This window comes from Saccopteryx leptura, chromosome 3 (assembly GCF_036850995.1).
Source record: "Saccopteryx leptura isolate mSacLep1 chromosome 3, mSacLep1_pri_phased_curated, whole genome shotgun sequence".
Classification (NCBI taxonomy): Eukaryota; Metazoa; Chordata; class Mammalia; order Chiroptera; family Emballonuridae; genus Saccopteryx; species Saccopteryx leptura.
In genome coordinates, this window is record NC_089505.1 from 289,890,993 (window position 1) to 289,904,872 (window position 13,880).

At 48.7% G+C, this 13,880-nt stretch overlaps 1 protein-coding gene and 1 long non-coding RNA gene across 11 annotated transcripts in view; one reads left to right on the forward strand and one right to left on the reverse strand.

Moving 5' to 3' along the window:
- The first annotated feature begins 302 nt into the window (after window positions 1-302).
- LOC136401084 (uncharacterized) lies at window positions 303-7,924 on the forward strand. 2 transcript variants are annotated; one of them, XR_010750462.1, is made up of 3 exons: window positions 303-848; window positions 2,027-2,128; window positions 7,138-7,924. It is a non-coding gene; the product is annotated as an uncharacterized lncRNA (long non-coding RNA). The 2 variants fall into 2 exon arrangements; XR_010750463.1 differs by having other exon boundaries at window positions 303-609.
- A 150-nt stretch (window positions 7,925-8,074) lies between these two features.
- Window positions 8,075-13,880, reverse strand: part of ITSN2 (intersectin 2) — a 145,736-nt gene continuing 139,930 nt past the window's right edge. For 8 of the 9 annotated variants that reach the window (XM_066378744.1, XM_066378745.1, XM_066378746.1 and 5 more), the window contains 5 exons: window positions 13,640-13,761; window positions 12,088-12,170; window positions 9,332-9,415; window positions 8,704-8,877; window positions 8,075-8,313 (listed from right to left, as the gene is read on the reverse strand). In XM_066378744.1, coding sequence (XP_066234841.1) covers window positions 8,156-8,313; window positions 8,704-8,877; window positions 9,332-9,415; window positions 12,088-12,170; window positions 13,640-13,761 — 621 coding nt within the window. In that variant the 3' untranslated portion in view covers window positions 8,075-8,155. Of the gene's footprint in view, window positions 8,314-8,703; window positions 8,878-9,331; window positions 9,416-10,650; window positions 10,683-12,087; window positions 12,171-13,639; window positions 13,762-13,880 lie in introns of those variants that run through there. The other variant, XM_066378749.1, reaches the window with a different exon arrangement.

The following is a 13,880-nucleotide window of genomic DNA, read 5'->3' on the forward strand; positions in this document are numbered from 1 at the left end:
CACACCCCGGCCTGGGAGGGGTGACATTCTCTGCCCAGCTCTGTCCCGGGCTTCCCAGGTAAGCTTGTGTGTGACTTACACCTGGGTCCGGAGCACTACTTAGGGGACAGTGCCATAGGGGACAGTCCTGGCTGCAAGGGGCCATCCTCCAGCCTCGGGGCACTCCGTGGCCACAGCTGTTGCCATGTGCTGGGAAGCCCTGCTGGCCTGAGGTGGGGACAGCCTGCGGAACAGCCAAGTGCGATTTCTGGGCTGGTCCTTCCAGGGGAAGGAAACCACTGCCTTCATTGCTGGGGCGGAGAGGCAGTCTCCTTCCTATCCGTGGGAGAGTGGCCTCAGACCGAGGCCCTGAGAGTGGCTCTGTGGTGCCTGCGGCAGCTGCTCCAGGCTCTTCAGTAGACAGAAGGACCCAGGTTAGGGTTACATGCTTAATTTGGGGTTGCAGCCCCTGGTCGGAACAATGGCACTGCAGCGTTTCCGCTGGTGGTTTGTTCCACAGGGAGAGCCAGCTGCTCCGGTGACCACACCGTCCCCTGCCCCTCGGGAGCTTTCTGCCTCACCGCCGGCTTGGGCACAGGGACGTCTCAGCTCCTGACGCAGAAGTCCGAGGTCAGGGAGTCGCCTCCTAATACCGTCCCGCTGGGGGAGGGAGGGGTCCACCACGTGAATTTGGGACACGGCAGTCCACAGCGCGCTGAGGGCAGACTCGGAGACACCCCCGCCTTTGGAAAGCTGAACTGCAAGATAGTCCCGCTGGTGGGGAGCGCCCGCCTTGTCCCCAGGTCTCCCCGGTGCACATCCTCAGAACGGCCCTCCGCTCACAAGAGGACTTCCACCTGCTGCCTAAGGTGGGCGGCCTCCTGCCTTCATTAGAAACTGGAGGGCAGGCTTAAACTTGACAGTCTTCACATCCACCGGTACAGAATTAAGAGCCCTTAACCCTGCCCACAAGACGAGGAAAAATTCATTTTGAAAATGTTGCAGTTTCATGTGTGTGTGTGTGTGTGTGTGTACACGCACGTGCACCCCAGCCCTTGACCAGCTGTCCATCCTACCGTCTGCTTGGCTAGGCCCTGAGGAGGTCCAAGGAGGAGCCTGGGTGGGGGCTGGGAGGTGAGGGGCATCTGGGTGGGTGAGGGGCACCTGGCCAGGAGGGGCTGGGCGCAGGGCGGGGCTCCCGCGAGACGGGTGCAGAGCTCACAGCCCAGGGCCGCGGTGGAAGAGACTTCAGCACAAAACTGTGCTGGGAGCAAGTGCCCTTTTCTGAATTAACGTGTTTTTCTGCCGCAGGAAGTTATTTTTCAAAACATCCTCTTAATTGCATGGAGTCTGGGCACTGGAAGCCACTAGGCAGGAGGACTCCGCCCAGGTCGCAGGGTCGGCGGGGCAGCCCGGAGCGTTGGCTTCACTGTCTGGGAAGAAGGATGCTGCGAAGGTGGAAGCCCTTCCCGCAGACCCACTCCTTTGCCTCCCTTTGTCGCTGTGTTTCAGTGTCTGATTTTTCATGTTAAAAGTGCCTGAGTTTATTTTGCACAAACTGTTCTACAAAATCACCATTTTAAAACCCAGGTCAAACCCCTTGTGGCTGACACAACAACCTGGCAGAGCGCCTACTCCCTCCTGAGTGCCTGCCGCTCCACGCTCCATCCCGTGGGGCGGGACCTACTGGCGCCCGAGGTTATTGATCGCACTGCAGAAGGACATGAAGCTGGGATGTGGGCAAGGACACAGGGCAAAGACACAGGACGACACAAACAGAGCCAGGGATGGGGGAACACCCTCACGCCTGTCCTGCCACCACCCCTGGGCCAGGGTCTCTGGACAGTGGCCACATATTTTGGTGTCAGTGCTGTGGATGTGTCACCCCCCAGGAACCCCAGGAGACAGGCGCCAGCTGCAGCATGGCCTCCACCACCGCAGAGCCTTCCTCTGGTGCAGAGTAGACTGAAGGACCCAGCACTGCTACCTGAACAGCTATGTGGCCTCGGGAAGGTGATGGAGGCTCTCTGTGTCCTTTTCCTTATAGGTAAAGGGAGTAGGCTGAGGGAGTCTCAGCCTAGTACATGGACAGCAGGGGACAGCATGTGGTCAGCGCAAGGACAGCATGCAGGCATCACGTGGACATCAGGTGGGCATCATATGGGCAGCATGTGGTTTGATCACATGCTATATGATAAAATGGCAGAATTGAGACCAAACATATTAACCATATTGATAAATCTAAATGGGTTTAACGCAGTGGTTGAAGATTAGTCTGATTGGATTACAGAAATCAAAACTTGATTTTTTGCTGGGCCCATGAGACCCATCTAAAAATAAAGTGAGACAGAATGGCTAATGATACATGGATGGGAAAATATGCGGGGAAAATTCAATAAAAAGAAAGCAAGGGTAATGCTTCTGATATCAAGCACAACCTTTAGTCCAAAAAAAACATTAAGTAACACAAAGAATGTAGGGTTGCAAGATTTATCAAATGACAGTACCCAAATCTCGGTTCTATTTGAATGTCAGATAAACAGTGAGTATTCTAATGTATTGCTCTTCCATGCAACATTTATAGCACTACTTAAAAAATATTCATTGTTTATATGGAACCCAAATTAAACAGGGATTCATGTATCTTTCTAATAATCCTACTCTTTTCTCAGTAAACAATGCTTACCTGAGCAAGCACAACCTATGGGATCATAAACAACTTGAGGTTTTTGTCTCTCACTGTGCCTTTAAATCTGCCCTATTCCAAACAGGTGCTATTTTGTACCATTCAGTTTCTAACTCCCCTGAGGTTGCCAAATATCAGATTTCAGGTTCTCAATTTGTTTCTTCTGATGGAAATGCTTACTATAATGGGGATTTGTGTGTTTTAATAATGAAAAGAGCCCAAATTCAAGTAGAAAAACATTATCTTTTGGGCTCAAAGTTGATTTTCCTTTGTTCACATTGTTTTTCTGTTTTCTTTCTCTACACAATTACCTGCACACTTCAAGTAGCTGCATGCTTGGATAAATATCTTTGGGGAAGGAAAAAACAGAAAAAAACTGAGTTCTGTTAATTTTATGTTAATTATTTATATTTTTTCATATTTTCCTTTTTTGACTGGTATAATCATTCACTTTATGCTTCAGTAAAAAGATCAAATCAGCTTTGAAATATTTACTGAGAATTGAGAATATTCCTAGAAACTTGACCATTAGGTTATCATAACTCAATGTGTAAGGAAAATATTAAGATTAAATTTTTCTGAAAATACTACTACCAATTGTCTAACCTGCAGTTTTTCCTCACTTATGTAACTAAAGAAACTGGGTATTATTCTAAGTGTAATATACTATCATATAAAAGATTCCTGCAGGCATTCTCATAATTTTCAATCTTGTTATAAAATAAAAGATACACATTTAATTGTGTTTGTGTTTGGAATTCTGTTTCCAGTTGCATATTATAGAAAGGGTATGTTAGGAAAACAGCTGTGTTATGCTTGCTTGCACTTTGCTTGATTAGTGTGTGAGCACACAGAAGCACCACGTGTGTATAGTCTAGGCAAGGCTATGGGGTGCTTGCCCTCAGGCCGGATTGCAGATTGCCTGCCCGCCACTGTGAGGCGCCATTTTGCTGTTTGCTGTGAGAAGCGGTTTTCCCTGCTGGTTTGCTTGTCCGCTGTTGGGGAGACTATTAAAACAGGAATGGCCCAACGCTTTCTGACTCCGCAGTTTTTCTACCATCTGCCCAAATTCAATGCGAAACTGCCTGGCCTCGGCCATCGGCATTACAGGGTGCAAAATGAAACAGTTCATTTTAAAAGTTGTACAGTTCTGTCTTTAGATAAAAATGTTGATTTTACAGGTGTTTGATCAAACTATAGATAAAACCCAAACACAATTATTTATTTATTTATTTATTCATTTTAGAAAGGAGAGAGAGAGGGAGAGAGAGAGAGAGGAGAGAGATAGAGAGAGAAGGGGAGGAGGAGCAGGAAGCATCAACTCCCATATGTGCCTTGACCAGGCAAGCCCAGGGTTTTGAACCGGCAACCTCAGCATTTCCAGGTTGACGCTTTTATCCACTGCGCCACCACAGGTCAGGCCCCAAACACAATTTCTTGAAATAATTAGTGACATTTCTTCATACTCCATCAAGGTGTAGGAATACGTCAGAGGAAAACAATTAAGGTTGTGTACAAGACCTGAGGGTTCTTTTTTCTTTTCTTTTTTTTTTTGTCAGATGGGGTACAGACATGGAGAGAGAGATGAGAAGCATCAATTCTTTGTTGCAGCACCTTAGTTCATTGATTGCTTTCTTAGTTGTTCATTGATTGCTTTCTCATGTGTGCTTTGACCAGGAGGCTCCAGCCGAGCCAGTGACACCTTGCTTAAGCCAGTGGCTTTGAGCTCAAACCAGCATCATGTCTATGATCCCACACTCAAACTAGTAATCCCACACTTGAGCTGGTGAGCCTGTGCTCAAGCCGGCAACCTCAGGGTTTTGAACCCAAGTCCTCAGCATCCTAGGCCGATGCCGTATCCACTGTGCCACCATGTGGTCAGGCGGTTCTCTCTTTTTTTTTAATACTGAAAGCAGCAAATATTTTATTGATTCTGACAAATCATGAACCTCTAATAACAGTGAGAGAAGTTTTTTTGGGGGAAAGATAAAAATTGGGGGTAGTCTTAAATATTTAATAGGCTTTTAGTTAATTTTATAGAAAGAATCTTTTTTATTTATTTTTTTCCAGGAAGGCCATGCAAGTTTCTACTTTCTCTAAGCCTTAATAAAAATCAGATGTGTATTTATAATTTACAACTCAATTGTTAGGGTCTGTGTCCATTCAGCCTAATAACCCCATTTTGCTATTTGTTTTCTTTTTCTTTTTTTTTTTTAAACATTTATTTTTTATTTTTTACAGAGACAGAGAGTGAGTCAGAGAGAGGGATAGACAGGGACAGACAGACAGGAATGGAGAGATGAGAAGCATCAATCATTAGTTTTTCATTGCACATTGCAACACCTTAGTTGTTCATTGATTGCTTTCTCATATGCGCCTTGACCATGGGCCTTCAGCAGACCGAGTAGCCCCTTGCTGGAGCCATTGACCTTGGGTTCAAGCTGGTGGGCTTTTGCTCAAACTAGATGAGCCCGCGCTCAAGCTGGCGACCTCTGGGTCTCGAACCCGGGTCCTCTGCATCCCAGTCCGACGCTCTATCCACTGTGTCACTGCCTGGTCAGGCTTGCTATTTGTTTTTAATAGCAAACAAATAGCTATTGTTCCTCTGTTTTCCATTACAACAGTCTTTCGGGTTATACTTTTTTTTCTAGTGTACTGGTTTAATTTCTTTGTAGTTTCTTTAGTTTTTATTTGCTGATTTTAGTGAGAGAGAGACAGGAACATCGATCTGTTCCTGTATGTGCCCTGACCAGGGATTGAACCAATAACCTCTGTGGGCGATGCTCTAACCAACCAACCTATTTGGCAAGGGCAAACATTAACCCATTTTTTATTGTTTTTAGAGAGAAGAGAGAGAGAGAAAGAAGTGGGGGAGGAGCAGGAAGTATCAACTCCCATATGTGCCTTGACCAGGGAAGCCCAGGGTTTTGAACTGGCGACCTCAGCATCCTAGGTTGATGCTTTATCCACTGCGCCACCACAGGCCAGGCAGTAGTTTCTTTTATTATATATTTTTGAGTTGTGTACTTAGTGGTTGCCCTGGAAGTTACAATTAGCATATTCATTTATAATTTAGTTCTGATATATATATATATATATAAACTTAAATAGTATGCAGAATCTTTGCTCCTAAATAACTCCGATCTTTACCTTCTTCCTTGTGCTATAATTGTCTTAAAAATTATGTTTATGTAAGCCCATCCCCACAGTTTCATAATTATTGCTTAATGCTGTTGTCTTTTAAATTAGATAGAAAAAAGTTACAAATAATGCAATGTACTATATTTTATATTGGCCTATGTACTTTATCAGTTTTCTCTATTTTAGCCTGAAAGACTGCCTTTCTTGATAAGGTAAGTCTATTAGAAACAAACATTCCGTTTTTATTTATCTGGGAATCTTAATTTCTCCTTTATTTTTGAAGGATAGTTTTGCCAGATGTAGATTGCTTGGCTGAGAGTGTTTTATTTTCTGCACTTAAATATGTCATCCCACTGTGTTCTAGCTGCCACGGTTTATGGGACAGAAGTTGTGATTAGTCAGCTCTTGAGGTGTGGTCCCTTTTATGCAGTGAGTCACTTTACTCTTGTTTTCAAGATTCCTTGGCTTTGGCTTTTGGCAGTTTGACCATGTTGTGTCTGAGTATGGATCTGTTTGAAATGAACCTACTTAGAGCTTTCTGAGCTCCTTGGATGTGAGATTATATGCATTTAGAAGTTTTCACAGTGCGACTGTATTATCTCCCAGTACGTGAAGCTCAAGAGGTTCGCTGGCGTGTTCAAGGCCAGCTGCATGTCCTGGAAGTGGCGATGTTCTCCTCCCAGTCCAGCCCCTCTGGTGCCAAAGCACGCGGCACACGCTCTCCTCACACCCTCATATTTGGGATGTTAATCACATTGCTGAGAATTGGGGCCCATTTTCAGGTGGAGTTCTCTCTCACTTGCCCACTGTGGCATCCTGATCCTGAAGAAACTGGGGGGCTTGCTGGAAATTCCTTACATCTTCTCAGTCCCCCCGGGGGTGTCAGTAGTCTAAGGGCCCACCCTTCCTGTCCTCACCGTTCAGGAAATCAGGCGCATGCTTCAGTTAGGAGAGAACTCGACTTCTAAAGGGGTGGAGCTGCACTCCTAGGTAAAGGGGTGACTGTGTCGCTGTGAGTACTGATGTCAATATCCTCCAGAGTGTCGTAGTTGTTGTCTGGCTCACACCCTGCAGTCTCCCTTGTCCTAAATCTGAAAAAACCCCTGACAAATCCAGACATAGAGAAATGGCAGTGGCGACATCTCATCCCAGTGAGGATTCAAGTCCCTGCAGCCCTGGGAAACAAGATTGTTCTGTAGCTCTGGTCACAAATAACTCCAGAACTGGTTTTAAACCCGAATGAGGGCAGAGAAGGGACACAGGTGCTTCTGTAGCTGCAGGGGCGGAGGGGCCTGCTGATGTTTAATGCTGTGTCTTTCCTTCACTCCCAGGCTACCGGGGGCTTCCACCGCGAGGCAAGCAGAAGGTCCTAGCTCCCACAGCGGTCATCCGGGCTAGCCATCAAAGAAACCGAGCCCCAGAAAGGGGGCACTGGTGAATTTACCAGAGTCACAGAGCAAGCCAGTGGCAGAGCCCGCATGAGGCTCCGGAGTCCCGAATGCGCCCTCCCCACTGCGTCCTTGTTTCTCCCACTGTTGCAGAAAGAAAATTTGGTTCCATTATAAAGCCTTTCATGTAGAAAGTCAGTCAGTCAAACTCTGCGGGAAGTTACATTCGTAAACGTATATCTTTATTCTCTTTCTGTACATATTGGCAATGATAAAGCTTAAAGATGCATGTCCTATGAAATATGCAAAAACAAGGAATTTACATAAATAATTTATACTTCAGAAAATTAAAAGTTGAAAAATATTTTCCACATCATTAGAGTTCACAGTATTTAAAGTAAATCAAGCTTTCTCCCTTAGATTTCAAACTATATTGTCTCAGCAGAGCATGATAAAATCTAATCAGGATACAGTGATCAAGTTTCTGTTTTGTCGTCAGTGCACGAGGAGACACCACTCGGTGTCAGGCTGTTCCCGCGCTGAGGCTGCAGCAGCTCTTCCCAATCCTTCAGCTCCTGAGTGGCTGTGACCCCGCAGAGGTCACAGGGCGTGGAATGGTTACAGCGTCACCAAAACCACCCACAGTGGACACATTCAACCAAGTGGTAACGTCTGGTGGTCCGATGCCTCATTTCCACATAATACTTTTTGTAGCCCTGAAAATGGAAACCTTGGCATCTAAACACAGCTGAACATGTTAACACTAATACAAGGCACTGCTATGGGGCTCGGTTTATTTACAGGAAAGATTATGTTTGCATAGATTGCTAGCGACTTAGTGTGCAATAAAACGGGCCCAGCGCGCGCGGCCCTGTGATGGATGAAGCTGAGCGACGCGCCCTCAGCCCGGGCAGCACTGGTCCTCTCCCGCCCCAGCCCGGTGGCCGGGTGCCCAGGGCCCCTACAGGAGTGTTTTTTGCTCAAAAAGCTGCAGGTCAAAGCGGACCCAGACCTCCCCGGTGGGGACCTCGTGCAGCAGGAGTCGGCGGGTTGTAGGGCCTTTGCTTTCCTGTTCTGTTCGAATTTTTGCCACTGGAATTTCAGTACGACCCAGGAAATCTGGTAAATAAACAGAATCAGAAGTTGTCTTTATAAAACTATGAAACCACCACAGGAGTTGTGTCTGAAACAGGATTCATGCAACTTTCAAGTCCCAAACCAGTAACTTCCTTCGGTTAACAGTGTTTGGTACTGGGAGTGGAGGCAGGCAGGACAACAGACCCGAGTGAGGGCTGGGAGCAGTGTTCTTCTCTGTGCAGGGAGGGGGTCGGAGACCTATGACCCTGGGACTACCCCCCCAGGAGGCGCCGCCCACCCACTGCCGCTGAGCGGTGACGACCACGTCCCGTAGGTGTGCTCAGGTAGAGGAGAGGCGAGCCCCCGGATCCAGACCCTGGACTCTATTCTAGGGCGCTGGGAACCAGATCCCCGGGGCGAGTTACACTGTACCGTCTGGTGAAAACTGGTCTCTGTCGAACATGGTGAGACACAGCACATCCTGGTAAAGATCCTTGATAAAGAACTGGCAGTTAAAGTTCCACTTGGGGTTTAGTGTGTCCTGGATGGTTCTGGTGGTGTAGCTCTGGGAGCCCATGCTGATTTCACAGTACGGATTGCTCTTTCCTGAACAAAAGCAAACCAAGGACATGTGGCGTGTGCAGGTAAGATGGGTGACCACGGGGACTTCCTTGAGCAGACACAGGATCCACACAGGATCCGAAACTGATGCTTCTCTACACACAGGCAGCAGGGTTGCTGTTACAGGGCCCACCGTGGCCTGTGGTCTCCATGTCCCCAGGGCTGACTGCATCATCACCCCAGGGGGGACGGGGGCATCAATGCGCTGAGGGCTCCCATACGCCTGGGCAAGTGTCAGTGCAGCTTGCTTCATGCTTTCTCCACTCAGAAGCACTGGGGGAAGAGGCCTTGGTGCTTAGTGGGAAAATAGTGATAATAATATTGGTCTCTCACTGGAAACATTACTTTTTGAAAGCATCCCATTATTTAGTGCTCAGAAGAATCATCAGCAGAGAGTGGAGCCATTGCCACATCTATTGAATAAAAGAAAAGCACTTACCATTTGGTTTACAGGCTTTTAATTCTGTAGCTTCAATGACATGCACCATCAGTCGCCCAATGCCTGAAGTCTTTTGAGAACGGGCTACAAAATAGGAAGACAAGTAGTGTTAATTTGTTCTCTGAGAATTCAGACAGCAAGCGCAGTGAGGATACTGAGCTGTTCATACTCACAGTCCATCTTCCCAACCCGCCCTACCCTGCCCAGCCTCGCCCGCCACCGCGCGGGGCCCAGCAGGCCCGCGCCAGCCGCTCTGCGCTCTTGCCCAGGCTGTGCTGCCCGCCATCTCTGCCTGTCAGCATCCGTCTTGTCCTTCGCCATGCAGGCCCAGTCTCACTCCTCCCCTCCCAGGCCCCTTCCCTCCTTGGTGTGCCCAGCACCCTGGGCTTCTGAGCATCCCATAGCCTGAAGGGATCTAAAGTCCATGTTATATCTGTCTCCTTTGAGAGGAGTTACTGTAGAGCAAACTACTCATCCTTGTATTACTGCCTAGCAAATAGTAACAACAAAATGACAATACATTTTATCCGTTCAGCACTTATTGGATACTTACATTTATTGGATACTTACTTTGTGTTAGGCATGTGCTAGATCTTCACATAGTTACTTAAACTGCACAGTTACCCTATAAAGTAGCTCTTTATATCTCTCGTCTCTATATATGAGGAAACAGGCTTAGAAAGGACTGAATGAAGCATGCTCAACTCACAGCACTTCTAAACAGCAGGGTCAAAACTTAAATCAGGTACCAAAGTCTGTTTTCTTAAGCACTGACCATAATTCCAATGATATGCAAACACTTCAGTTTACAAAACAGTTTCACTTAAGACTTTATTCTACTTAACGAAGTACTCAGAAATGGTTTTAATACAGAGAAATGAGTCAGTAAACTCAAGATTATCTTGATGAATATGAAGTTAGTTAAGCAGATTTTACCCTCAGGTTTAAACACTAACAAAAAAGCTGGTGAGCTACAGATTTTCCAAGTTCAGAGGAAGTGGAACCTTCTGTGAGAAGGGGCGTGCCTCTCCAGGGTGGGCGGGGCCGGGCCCTCCTCAGCTTCTAGCCCTAGTAAAGACTAACACGGGGCCAGGCACAGAGTAAGTAACCAATAAATGTCTACAGAATTAAACACGTGGAAAACGCACACGTACAGATACTGGTGTTAAGCAAAACTAACATGGAAAAACTGATTTATATCTCTGACCAATTAAAAGATCATTGTATGCTTTATAAATGATTCAATCACTGATTTGCCAATAGCAAGCCTTTAAAATACCATTAAAACAAGATTCAATTAGCAAAAGCCGGGCACATACCTTTCAGGAGTATATAACAAAATAAGGGAAACCTGAATAAAAAAACACATAAAGAACTGCAACTCTGGCAGCCAGGGACACACATGGGAGGACAGGACAGAGGAGGACTGTCCGGAGGCGGGGTGGTTGGGGCTGTTCAGCTAGGCAGCGGTGCGGCCGAGTCTGGGGTGAGAACTTTCTCCTTACTTTGGGAGGCAACAGGGAAGACGGTGAAGGTGGGAGAGAGGCACTGAGAGCAGTGCTGTAAAAACAACACTCCAGAAACGAAGGAGCTGAGGGCTGGGGCCACTCCTGCTAGAGCCTGTGTGTGGGGTGGGGTCCCAATGGGCTGTGTGCGGGAAAGGGAACGACAGGGAGGACATATGGGACTGGGTGACGACTGGAGGGGAGGTGCGTGTGTGCGGGGCAGGGGTAGGCAGGAGCAGGGTTCCAGCCCAGGCGGCCGAGGACAACACAGCAGTCACGGAGTCTCAGGAGGACCTACTTCTGGAAGGAGGCTAATCAATTCCCCTGGAGATGCCACTCTACGGTGCCGGCAGACACCCAGAAGTCGGACAGTGTGCCTGCAGAGCAGGGCTCTGGAGAGATGCCCCCGGCTGAGCCAGTGAGACAGGGCTGAGACCGGGCTGACCGAGGGGAGGAGGTGGGGAGGCTCGGGCGAGAGCAGCAACTCTGGGGTGCACCGGGGGGAAGGGAGCTGGCGTGGACAGGACAGAGGATTCGGTGGCAGGAGGACCACTGGGGGTATTGTGGGGTCCAGAGCAAGGGAGGACCCTCAACTTCTTGCCAACTGGGTGCACGGAGCACAAAGGAGGGAAATGTGTCAAGCCACTGGTTAGGTCACTGGTGCTGTACGAGCGAGCCATTTGCCCTGACTGCTGGGGACAGCGAGTGGCCTGACAGGCTGGTGAGTGAACAGGAGTGGGGGGTGACGAAAGGGCCAGGACCTGATGACAAGGGAGGGGGCGTGGCCCTGGACAGTGGAGGGCAGAGGCTGGGCTGGGTGAGGAGGGGCAGAGTGTTTATGAGCTGAGGGGAACAGGCCACACAGGTGAGGCCTGATGGAGTAAATGGGCCCAGCCGAGGTGGCATGCTTGTGCACTTACAGGACCCCCTTCCTGGAGACAGGAGTGAAGAAAGAGTGTGTGGGGGGGAGACTGAGACTGCCACAGAGAAAAGGGGGTCCAGCTATGACTCCAGGCTTGCAATGGGTGGGATGAGGGCGCAGGGAGGCCCCCAGGAGGTTTGGAACTGCCTCAGGGGGTGGGGGGGCAGCAGCAGCTCTGCTGTCTGATCCTGCAGCATGTCTAGCCTCTCACTCCCCATCCACCCCTCACTGCAGGAGCAGCTGCCTGTGACCTGAAGGCAAGACCCCACGCTCTGCTCCCTAGCACCCCCTGGTGGCTGGTTCTAACCAACCAGGGCACGACCGACTACCTTGATAGGCCTTCTCCCGTTTCTTCTTCTCAGTGTCGATGTACTGCTCAGAAGCAGCTTTGATCTTCTGGACCCAGGCAGTCCTGGAGGAGGAGCAGAGCACAGCCATTGGGCAGCTTTCCCACGCAGCCCCCAGGTTCAACCAGGAGCCTGAAGCTCTGCACTTGTTCTCTTTGGCTAACCTTGGCTTGGACATATTTCCAATCAAATACTCAACTCAAAAGATTCGCTTGCTAATTGACAGTCGATCTGAGAATGTCTAGACAGCTCTCGACTGTTTACAAAACAGCAGACATGTGCAAGGTGCCGGGCATGCAGAGGGAAGGTGCAGGTCACACCAGGCAATTCAGCAGACTGAGAGGCCGCTCCACACAACGGGCTGTGTGCACGGAGGAGGAGCAGCCCGTCTGTCATCACAGAGCTGCTGTCTGAGCTGCACCCTGGAGGACGCCTGGCTGGCCAGGCAGAGAGGGAGGAAGGCAGTCCGCACCAAGGGGAATGGGGGAGGCAGACGTTCTGGCCGCTCCTGTGGTGTCTCTGATGGGACTGTGTCTTATCACCATAGAGATGACAGGAGCACAGGCTGTTGCCTGAGCGGCTTTAGTAGGGACTGGGGTCTGGGGTCTGCCCCGTAGGAAGATCCTGAGGAGGGCCTAAGAAGCAGCAAACCACGTCAGGAGCCGGCTGCAATAACCCAGCATGTTTAAGCTAAGGCAGGGGTCAGGAACCTTTTTGGCTGAGAGAGCCATGAACACCACATATTTTAAACTGTAATTCCTTGAGAGCCATACAACAACCCGTGTACGTTACACATTATCCAATAAAAATTTGGTGTTGTCCTGGAGGACAGCTGTGATTGGCTCCAGTCACCCGCAACCATGAACTTGAACGGTGGAAATGAATGAATTGTAATACATAAAAATGTTTTATATTTTTAACATTATTTTTTTTATTAAAGATTTTTCTATAAGCATGACCAGGCAGTGGCGCAGTGGATGGAGCGTTGGACTGGGATGCGGAGGACCCAGGTTCGAGACCCCGAGGTTGCCAGCTTGAGTGCGGGCTCATCTGGTTTGAGCAAAAGCTCACCAGCTTGGACCCAAGGTTGCTGGCTCGAGCAAGGAGTTACTTGGTCTGCTGAAGGCCCACGGTCAAGGCACATACGAGAAAGCAATCAATGAACAACTAAGGTGTCGCAATGTGCAACGAAAAACTAATGATTGATGCTTCTCATCTCTCCGTTCCTGTCTGTCCCTGTCTATCCCTCTCTCTGACTCACCCTCTGTCTCTGTAAAAAAAAAAGAAAAAAAAAAAGATTTGTCTGTGTGCCAGATGCAGCCATCAAAAGAGTCACATCTGGCTCGCGAGCCATAGGTTCCTGACCCCTGAGCTAAGGTCTACCAGCAGGGCTGGACCTGGGGACTGGTTGTCAGAGGCTGAGGATACAGAGTTAGGAGGACTTGAGCATGGATTGGAGACAGTTTTATGGCAGAGGGAGGTGCCCAGCCTTTCTCCTAGACTTCAAAGCAGGTCACACATGGCCAGGACTTACCTCTCGTTAATGTTGTCTGTTCGGAGGGTGTAGACCCGGTCAATGTGAGAAATGTGGAAGACTGGCTCATCACTGGAAGGGTCTGTGGGCAGTTTCACCAAGACTTCATTCAGGAAAATGGGCTGAAAGAATTAGGGCCAAAACACAGGCTGTGAGATGGGCCAGGACACTACCCGCCTACGTCCAGAGAGAGTACCCTCTCTCTGTTCTGAAGAGCCCTGTGGAGAAAGAAGGGGTCTGG